This window comes from Psittacula echo, assembly GCF_963264785.1.
Source record: "Psittacula echo genome assembly, chromosome: 1".
NCBI lineage: Eukaryota > Metazoa > Chordata > Aves > Psittaciformes > Psittacidae > Psittacula > Psittacula echo.
In genome coordinates, this window is record NC_137735.1 from 78047584 (window position 1) to 78057993 (window position 10410).

Sequence of the window (10410 nt, forward strand, 5' to 3'; positions counted from 1 at the left end):
ACAATGATTACCAGCAGGTTCTGGGCAGAGCTGTGCCATCACGCCACAGCTCTGCCTCACCACACCTTGGCTGTGGTTGGTGCTCATCACAGGAAAGAGAGCAGGGAGAGTAAGCCCAAGCCAGGGAGTGAGTATCAGGCTGGCCCAGAAGCAGAGCTATCATTCCGCCTGACTCATCTACTTTAATATCTTTACTATGATCAGGATGAGGGGATCAAGTGTACCCTCAGTCAGTTTGCAGAGGACACCAAGTTGGGTGGGAGCGTTGATCTGCTGGAGGGCAGGAGGCTCTGCAGAGGGCCCTGGACAGGCTGGATCCATAGGCTGTGGCCAACAGTATGAGGTTCAAAAAGGCAAAGTGCCCGGTCCGGCACTTGGGTCACCACAACCCCATGCAATGCTCCAGGCTTGGGGAAGAGCGGCTGGAAAGATGCCTGGGGGAAAAGGACCTGGGGCAGCTTGCGCCCAGGCAGCCAAGAAGGCCAACAGCATCCTGGACTGTATCAGAAAGAGTGTAGCCAGCAGGGCCAGGACGGTGATTGCCCCCCTGTACTGGGCACTGGTGAGGCTGCACCTCAAATCCTGTGTTCAGTTTTGGGCCCTTCACTACAAGAGAGGCACCGAGGTGCTGGAGCAGGTGCAGATGAGGAGGTCCAGGCAACAGAGCTGGTGAAGTCTGGAACACAAGTCTGATGGGGAATGGCTGAGGGACCGGGGGGGACCTAGTCTGGAGGGGATCTATCAGATCTCTACAACTACTTGAAAGAAATAAAATCTGCCTCTAAACCAGTGCTTGAGTCTTCCTCATAGTATTTTTGCCTTAGTGTCTATCACACAGCTGGGAGCAGGGGAAAGGCAAGATTTGAGTTTGGGGTTAATGTAGATACCTTGTTGTCCTAAAATAATAACATAATAGCCCACTGGTTTTAGCTACACCCACAAGAGTGTGGTTCCCTGTGAACAGGAATGATTCTTGCAGCACCTCAGTCAAAGGTTAAAACCCATCACTTGTTGCATTTTTCAGAAAGCACAATCTTTAGGTCATTCCTGGTCTTTGCTGGTGGTCCATGCAAGCTGTGTCAGCCTGTGTTGCTTGACTTTTATGTGTTGAGACCTGTGCTTTCTTGATGTGTGCCACAGGATCTTTGACAGGAAGAGCCCTGCCCATGGCAAGGGGTTGGAACTAGATGATCTTAAAGTCCTTTCCAACGCAAACCATTTTATGATTCTAATAGTGGTGGGACCTGAGACATCACAGGTTGAGAGTACTAGTTCAGAAGCTCTCAGACAGAGGCCCTTAGGGGAGAAACAAACTGGCTTTTTCCCTCTCTACTTAAACTGCCCTCCTGTATTAGATACTCTTGAGATCAAGCAAATTAAAGGGGGCATCTTATTCCCCAAAGCATCTTTCCCTGCTTTTCTGTTCTGTGTTGTCCAGTAATGATACTCAGCTGAGCTTGTGGGTAGCAGGGCTTAAATCTGCGTTGCAACATGCTGTAGAGTAAAAGCCTGTCAGTGACCTGTCATGGAAGGGAACTGTCCATGTGAGCTTGTCCATGCACAGCAACTGGGCAGGAGACCGGCTGGGCCAGCAGCGGTCTTTGGGAACATAGTGGTTGGTCTCCTGTCTGGAGAACAGAGGGGTTGTGGTGGGAACTGAGGAGGATCCCTGTAATTGGAGCTGTGAAGCAAGGGGGGAAAGACTTGCCCTGACTGTGTGGCCCATACCCCTGTCTTTGGAAAGATCCTACTATCATAGAATCAACTAGGTTGAAAAAGACCTTTAAGATCAAGTCCAACTGTTAAACCATTCCCCCAGCACTGCCAAGACCACCACTAAACCATGCCACTAAGGGCCTTGTCTACACAGTTTGTGAACACTTCAGGGACGGTGATTCTGCCATTCCCTGGGCAGCCTGTTCCAATGCCTGACCACCCTCTCAGTGAAGAAATTGTTCCTAATATCCAATCTGAACCTCCCCTGGCACAGCTTGAGGCCGTTTCCTCTTGTCCTATTGCTTGTTCCTTGGGAAAAGAGATGGACCCTCACCTCACTGCAGCCCCCTTTCAGGTAGTTGTAGAGAGCAACAAGGTCCTCCCCGAGCCTTCTCTTCTCCAGACTAAGCCCCCCCCGGTCCCTCAGCCATTCCCCATCAGACTTGTGTTCCAGACTTCACCAGCTCTGTTGCCTGGACCTCCTCATCTGCACCTGCTCCAGCACCTTGGTGCCTCTCTTGTAGTGAAGGGCCCAAAACTGAACACAGGATTTGAGGTGCAGCCTCACCAGTGCCCAGTACAGGGGGGCAATCACCATCCTGGCCCTGCTGGCTACACTCTTTCTGATACAGTCCAGGATGCTGTTGGCCTTCTTGGCTGCCTGGGCACAAGCCGCCCCAGGTCCTTTTCCCCCAGGCATCTTTCCAGCCGCTCTTCCCCAAGCCTGGAGCATTGCATGGGGTTGTGGTGACCCAAGTGCCGGACCGGGCACTTTGCCTTTTTGAACCTCATACCGTTGGCCACAGCCTATGGATCCAGCCTGTCCAGGGCCCTCTGCAGAGCCTCCTGCCCTCCAGCAGATCAACGCTCCCACCCAACTTGGTGTCCTCTGCAAACTGACTGAGGGTACACTTGATCCCCTCATCCTGATCATTGATAGAGACATTAATCAGAACTGGGCCTAGGAGTGAGCCCTGGGAACACCACTGGTGACCATCTGCCAAGTGGGCTGAACTCCATCCACCACCAGTCTTTGGGCGCAGCAGACACTTTGACTTGGTCTACAACTTTTATTTCAAGGATTGTTTTGAGCATATTCACAAGAATAAATATAAAATTACTCTTCAGAGTAAGAAGATGAGTTTTTATAAAAATATATCTCTATCCCACAGAACCCCCAAGATGGGGTTCTCTTGAGGAAATAATATTTAATAAAAAAATAAAACACTGAAAATAAAATGCTTGACCTATACTGATTGGATCACCAAGCAATTGAAATTTTTACAAAGATATAAATATTGTAAATATTGTTAATAAAAATAACATTTAAATAGATGAGAAGTCAATGAGTCCATCCAGATGAACAGAACACTGTAGGAAGCCACCATTTCTTCTACAGGGCACCAACTTCCTTGTATTCACTGGCGTTCATTTGTCTCTTCTTGTTTCGGTACCTGGAAGTAGAGAAGTGTGAGTTCTGGAAAGCCCGTTGTTCCAAAGGACTTTTTGTGGGGTGAAGGGGGGTGCAAGGAAGAAAAAGGAAGTACTGCATGACCTCCTCACATTTGTTTTAAACCTCTAGTAGCTAAGGTCTGTCTGTGATCACTTCCATGTCTGAGATAACTTGCAGGCAGTCTCATTTCTCATCTCTTCACTAAGGTTGTCCCATCTGCATTAAAGTCTTCCTATTGATACTAGCTTTGTCTTGGAGAAATCCTGCAATAGGCCTGAGTATCCTAACCAACTTGGCCACCTTGTGTTTGAAATGATGTGCCATCGAGTCTTCATGCAGCGAAGAGGAATTGCAGTGGTCACCATCAAGCTGTCAGATGTGTGAAGCTGAGCTCTCCCTCTGGGGGCTGTTCCACCTTCTCAGCTCTCTCTGACAGCTGCTTACTGTTAGTTTTTAGTCTGAAGAATGACCCCTGCTGCTTGTGGGTCTGTTAATGGGGAAGACTACTGTCCTCCCTGGTAAAGCAGATAAGGCGTTGCTTGTGATATCACAGTCACCACAATAACACAACTGATAAAAATCACTGGTCCAGCTGTCCTCCAGTTCCTGATGATGGGGGATATAGCATTACGAAAAAAAGAAACTATAATTTCCCTATTCTCTGTCTGCTCTCTCCTTTACCTCAACACACCTTCCAAGACAGATGTGAACTAACCTATACAGTTGTTTATCAGGGTTAGAAGGCATCTGAAGATACTGCTGCCTAGCCTGCAGTTTGGGTTATGCTATGCAGTCAGCATACTTTACTAAGCGCAGGCTAGCAGGTCTGTCTATCAAACTATCTCCAGTCAGTCAAGTGAACATAGGTATCCTGCTCTATCTGGAGGTACTCAGGGGACATCTTGCTGCATATACAGGTGATTAGCCTTCCTGAGCCACAAAGGATGTCTTGCTTACCTTCTGCAGATGTAGTAGCTTGCAATGGAGATGGCGATGAGGAAAAGCAGAACTACGATAACCGTCAGTGCCACATACTCCTTACTGAGGGGTTGTCTGACCAATTCTGAATGCACACATCGAACACCAGAGAAGCCTACGTCACACCTGAGGATGAGAGATGCACAATTAGAGACACAGCCATGGGGTTACACTTTAGCAGTCCACAAAGCATGCTGTACTGCTAGCCTGCTCTTTCCTCAGGGACAAGCAATTGGAACTGATGCAGTGCAAGGCAACATGGTCCTAGAAATGGTTGCAAAGTCTTCAAATAAATGAGCAATACCCTTTAAAATACCTAGAGGGTCTTTATTTTGCAGGCTGAATTCAAGGAGAAACCTGGTTGCTTTGCCTGAGGTCTGGATCTCACACTACTATAAATATAGATGACAGGGAAGCACATCAGAACGACTGTCCCAAGTTTAAGTTCAGTTGCTGATTAATTTCAGGTGCCTAAGACTCTCACCTAGGTTTCACTAGAGCCAGCACATATGCTTAACACTTGCTTAAATGTAGCTGAGGTGTTTTATAGATATATTGCTCCTCTTTAATGTCTTGTAAGCATCTGAATACTTTGCTGGATGGGTGCTCCAGCTAAGTGCCAAGAGCAGTGAGATGAAAGGCCCCATGCAGTTCACCTCCAAGCCCACCTCAGGGAGGTCTGCAGAACGCATCATGCCCTCTCCATACCTGCAGTAATGTTCATTCAAGTCCACTACGTAAACGCACTGCCCATGGAAGCAGTAGTCCTTCATTTCAGGCTTGCATCTAGTTATCCCAACTTGAGCCACACGTGGACTGTTCTCTGTCTGGACTGCAAGGAGATTTCGTTAGCATCTCATCAGCCTTATTTCCCCTTCGTATTTCTCAAATGATGTATAAGCTTTACAAGTACAACTAATAGGCTTACTACCAGAAGACCTACAAAGCAGCAGGAGGTGACCCTTCTGAACAGGGAGAGGATATTCCCAGGCCAGAGTTACACTGACTTTTGGGAGTTCCACATAAGCTATTTCTGCTTTCACAGCAGAGTTCACACTTCAGGCAGAACTCTTCAGCTAAAGAAGCAATATTAAAGGAAATGTAGGCTAAAACCCGGCTCTTGTTCAACAACACTGAACACTCTGCCGGATGTTGGCCATGCTGCTCAACAGAAAAATGATTTCCAAGAGCACCTTAGTGAGGCCACCAGGAAAAGAAGATGGGAACCCAAGACTTGTTCACTACAGAGAGAGCTGTGCAGTACACTTACTTAGTGCTGTTGTGCAGTTCTCCATTTCACCAGGCTCACATAATGGGATCACTGTTGTTCCCAGGACTGCTTGCAATAGGTAGCCTACAAGAGAATAAAAAGAAGAGTCAAAACTAGGTGCTTTTCAAGTGTAGTTAAGTATTTCAGGTGGTGTATTCATCAAGTTAATATAAGAACAACAGAAACTTTCATGTTAGGAAAACCTTAGTGTTGTAAGCTGAAAAAATACAGGTCTGAGAGATCTGCTGCCTGTATCATATCAGGCAGCCCAAAGAAACATCTCTGAAATACAAACTTTGATGTAGAACAGAGATCAAACAGAAATGTAGTGCCTGTGACCACCTCTCACCCACACTCAGAGTGAAACTGGGCAGGAACAGGCTTGGAGAGATTACACAGGAGGGGCAGAAATTAGGCCAACACTGATTATGTTCGGTTTCTGACTGGTCTGGCATGACACCTGCACAAGGGACCCTGCCAGATTTCTGCAATTAGGCATGACAATCCAGCATTCATGGCAGGAGGAGTTCTTTTGGTGATCCAAATCATGATGTCCCTGAGTCACAGCAGTGCAGGGGCAGAGCATTTCCTAGGACTCAGCAAGCCCATGCAGCTGATGATGCAGTGCAGCAGGTCAGTGCTGAGCCAGGCTCAGTGACCCCCAACTTAAGAGAGCGCATCCAGCTCGAGGAAGGCTTAACACCAAAGCTGCTCTTTAGAAGCAAAGAGGCTCCTCAGCTGTCAAGGTGGTGTAGCAGGCTGAAAGGTTGGACAGCTCCTGCACTGACACCTGCTCTTGCACAGACCCTTGTCATCTGGTCACTGGGTTGCAGAGTTACTGGCCACTTGAGGGATCTTGAGCCCGTGTTCCTCATCTCAGCAGAACCCCAGGAGAAAAAGGGTACATTTCTGTCTTCCCTTCACCATCCACACTGAAGCAAACTCCAGCTCAGCAGGTTTGATGTGGCTACCAGACATAATGCGAGGCTGAGGAGTTCGGCTACTAGAGCTGTGGATGCATTTCCTCAGGAAGCAAGGATCCTCCTTCCCTTCTCCCAGAGATTCATCTTCTAAAGCATCTGGAGATCTCTGGGGGGCTGTAGAGTGTTGCACTGGCAGAGCTTTCAGGTATTCTCCTAGTTAAATGAACATTTCCGAATACGATCTGAAGGCCAACACAAGTGCTCATAGCCTCACGGCTGGCCCCAGAGGAGCAGTCAGTGTTTGTCCCAGCTGGCCATGAAATGCAGTTGACTAACACTTGCTATTGTGGTCACAAACTAACCTGCTGGTGAACTGCTTAGTCATCAGCACCATGCCACACAAGTCAGTAATTTGTGTCCTTGGGCTGTTTGCCTCTATTAACTTGTCAGGTCATGCATGTCTAATGGAGGGAGTGTGCCTTCATAATTTTTTGATCACTCTAATTTAAATCCAGTTATTAGAAAGTTTCATTACATCTCAGAGTTAAATCTAGGAGTGATTTATGGATTTCCTGCAGCTCCTCTGTTTCTGGGTGATTAGCAGGTTTCCTTCAAGCTTTATTTAAAATAGGGCTAGTGGAAGGTGTCCCTGCCCAAGGAAGGGTGGATGGAACTGGATGATCTTTAAGGTCCCTGCCAACCCAAACCATTCTATGACCTATGATTCTAGATACAAGAACAGCAGGAATATCCATCCTGGAGCGACAAGGGGGGTTGTGTGTTTGTGTTGCTTTCAAAACACTGCTCCATGTCTTTACCTCCCTCTGCACTGCATTCCTTGCAAAGCTAATAAACCAAGCTTTAACAGAAAGAACAGAGACTAGGGCCACCAAAGGGAGAGCCACAGTAACACAGCAATGATGCCAGCACCCTGACTTGTACAGGAGTAAGCTGGAGCCATCTGTGTCTGCTAGCATGAGTCAGCAGCACCTGCCTTTCACTCCACAGGCAGGACGAGCAAGTTTACTTTCACGGTGGGAATTTTTTTATTATTAACACCACTGTGCTTGCTATAGATTTCATGGGGAGAAAAAACTGAACACTTCTGCAAGGCTATGACAGAAACGTGAAGTGTTTGAAGGCTGACGCCATCAGCTGATAAGATGGGGCCAGTTCAGTTACTGCCAGAACAGTGGCTCTGAGCTTCCTTGAGGGACCCACGTCCCAAATGATGCTAGAAAAGGAGATTTGCTGAGTCAGTCCTCTTTCCCAGGTACCAGAGAGACATTTCAGGAGTGCTCCATGGACTAAGCTGCTCACTCAGCAGGGAGCAGCTGTGGCACAGGACAGCTCTGTCCCACTAAGGATACAACATGTGGTTGCAAAAAGGGATGCTGAAATCCTGAGAGTAACCAGAGTTAGTGACCGAGGCTTCCTCCTGCTCCCCATGTACAGCTGCTATCATCTCTGGGCTGTGGCAGGATTTGGTCTGGGGGCCACATGACAGTAATGAGCATAAATCAAGGCAAAAAGATGCTAGAGGTACCTGGGATACTCACTTGTATTGTACTTGGTTAAATAGATGGATTAAGCCATCTGACAATCTCTATTAGCCTACGTATTTTTGTTCCAGCTTACATACTTCCTTGATCTGAGCATAACCTGAGTAATTGCTTTTTAATCTCAAGCCCTTAGTTTGAGAGTTTCCAGAACCCGGTTTTTGCATTCAAGGAACTCAAACCCAAGCACATGAAAGAGATGTGTCAGGTCTTCTCCTGGCTCCAGGAGGCGACACCTCTTTCGAGCTAGAAAAAAGGCCAAAACTCAACACCTATGAGGGACATACTAAAAATAACCTCTTCCTCCAACACTGAACTACACATGGCTTGCCCCATTCCAGCCACAACTGACAGCCTGCTCTGCCTGGCTGCAGCCACATAGCCGGAAGGGCTGGAGCAGGTGTGGGTATGTGTTGACACCCAGCAGTATTTGTCGCATTGGGGCAAAGTTCCTCCTGCTCTGCACTGTTACATTTTGCCCTTTCCCCCATGCACATATTTCCCCTCTGACATCAATGGGAGGGGTATCCTGAAGGAGGATAAGGGATCCACACACAGGAATGGCGGAGGAGAGCCTTTCCCAGGATTGCTGGGTGATGGATACCAAACATAGCACCTGGAAGAAGTCATTATGTTCTTATACCTTCGCTGATCACTAAGCAAACACAGCATAGAAGATAGCAGTAATGAGATGGTGGATATTCACGTGTGCCTTGCAGGAATGCGAATGCTATGCTGATGCTCCAGTAACATGCACATGCAACACTATCTGGTCCTGGGGTTGTTCCTGTCAGGTTGACACCAACAGGCTGTTACTTTTACAGTAACAGGCTGTTACTGGAACAGTAATAGTTTCAAGCTTCTGAAAGGTCAATCACCATTTCAGTTGGCTTTGCCTGTCATTGAGATCACTAGTTAATCAGAAGAAGACCCTGCAATGTTGCTTCACGTGTGACATCCCTGTGATCTCTCTGCCACAGCAGTAGCACCTACACTTTTCACGTGGGTTGCAATGCCAAACGCAGAGGTGTCCAGGTGACACACACGTACAGGATCTCAGCCCATTATAACTCTGGAGACAGGTCAAGGTGAGTCTCCCTTACCTGATTTTGGACACCCAGAGCACATCTGTCTAAGGCCTTCTTGGTGTAGACTAGGCAGGAATCATGGAAGTTAGCCAGTCCTATTGGCTTTGTGAGCACTGCTATTAATACCATTTAACTCCAGAGCATTGCCTTCCACCTCTCTCTGCTGGTAACCTCCCTAGCTAGCCACAGCAGTTCACAGGCCACCTCAGACAAAGCAAGCACCTCTGGCAACAAAGGCTAGGTGGGTGGCTGTGTTTTAGATGAGGATCACAGAAACTTAGATTTAGCCAGGAAAGCCTTGCAAACAGCCTGCTCCTATTCAAGATTTGGCTGTCCAACCACACCACTCACATCAAACACAGCATCTCTAAAGTGCAGGTTATCCACCCAGGCTGAGCATTATTTTTCCTGGGAAAGGGGAAGTGGTCATTCAATATAAGCACCTTAGACAAAGCACACTTCCCCATCTTTGCACTCTGGATAAGCCATTTGTTTTCTGCTTGATGTTTGGGTATGATGTATATGGTGCTTAATTGCCTGACCATGCCCATCAAGGCACCATGCCCAACACTCCTCTTCCTTAGACAAGACGTACAAGACGTACAGGTTGCTCTTCTCACCATGTGAAAGGAGATGCTGTCAGCTCTTTCCACCCCTTGTGCCCCCGCAGTCTATGGACAGTTGGCCTGTTGTCTAAATGCAAGGCCAGATGTGATGGTTCTGAGAGAGACAGGCTCAAATTAACTACCCTTAGGACAAGTGGACAGGAATGGCTACACATGTTTATATGTGGAAGTGGTGTCCAGATTTCCCCATCTCACATTGTGTATCCATGACTTCAGAAGTGCCAACTCAAGTCATGGATGCCCAGTGCCAGACCACAGCAGCTCTGAGACAGCCCTGGAAACACCAGCCTGTTACCGGAAGACTATCACTCTAAAATTGCTACAGGCCCACATGATCATCTTCAACACGGTGTCAGGACTTACCCTTAAGCAGAGATAATGCAGATAATTACATATTATGTGCACACAGTCATCTCAGTACTGCTTCCACCTTTGTGGAGACTTGCACACCACTGACCTTACTCACATGCTACCCCTGTGCCACTCTGCTTTCCACCATACCTGGGGACAGAGGTCCACATGCCACAGAAGCAGCAGTAATCCGTTATTGCTTCCAGCCAGACACATCAGCCACTGACATTTTCCACATCTACTCAGCGGCCTTAACGTTTCGCCCACTTGCTGATGATCAGACAAATGTGACATGGGAAAACAGGTCAGCAACTGCTGAAACTGTCCAGTGACTCTGGAGATGTGAGTATGGCCACTGAGTGGGCATTACAGTGACTGCAAGGAGACCAGTGCCAAAGCTGCTGCAGTAACTCACGGAAAAGGCAGGGCCTGGGCTTGGCTCCATC

The 10410-nt window shown here is 47.7% G+C and overlaps 1 protein-coding gene across 1 annotated transcript; it reads right to left on the reverse strand.

The window, feature by feature from the left end:
• Positions 1-3064: 3064 nt before the first annotated feature.
• On the reverse strand, positions 3065-5516 carry EREG (epiregulin). The gene is made up of 4 exons (XM_080639154.1): positions 5418-5516; positions 4856-4979; positions 4127-4273; positions 3065-3170 (listed from the first exon to the last, which is right to left on the reverse strand). Exons 1-4 carry the CDS (start codon positions 5440-5442, stop codon positions 3110-3112), a joined length of 357 nt encoding a protein of 118 aa, XP_080495280.1. The 5' UTR covers positions 5443-5516; the 3' UTR covers positions 3065-3109.
• Between the last annotated feature and the right edge of the window lie 4894 nt (positions 5517-10410).

What these genes read in the sequence shown, in the direction of transcription:
- EREG (XM_080639154.1), bottom strand. Translation starts at nt 5,442, where the DNA reads ATGGAGAACTGCACAACAGCACTAA. An exon ending in GAACTGCACAACAGCACTAA is followed by an intron (nt 4,980 to 5,417) that starts GTAAGTGTACTG and finishes ATCTCCTTGCAG; the next exon opens with TCCAGACAGAGAACAGTCCA. An exon ending in TTGAATGAACATTACTGCAG is followed by an intron (nt 4,274 to 4,855) that starts GTATGGAGAGGG and finishes TCTCATCCTCAG; the next exon opens with GTGTGACGTAGGCTTCTCTG.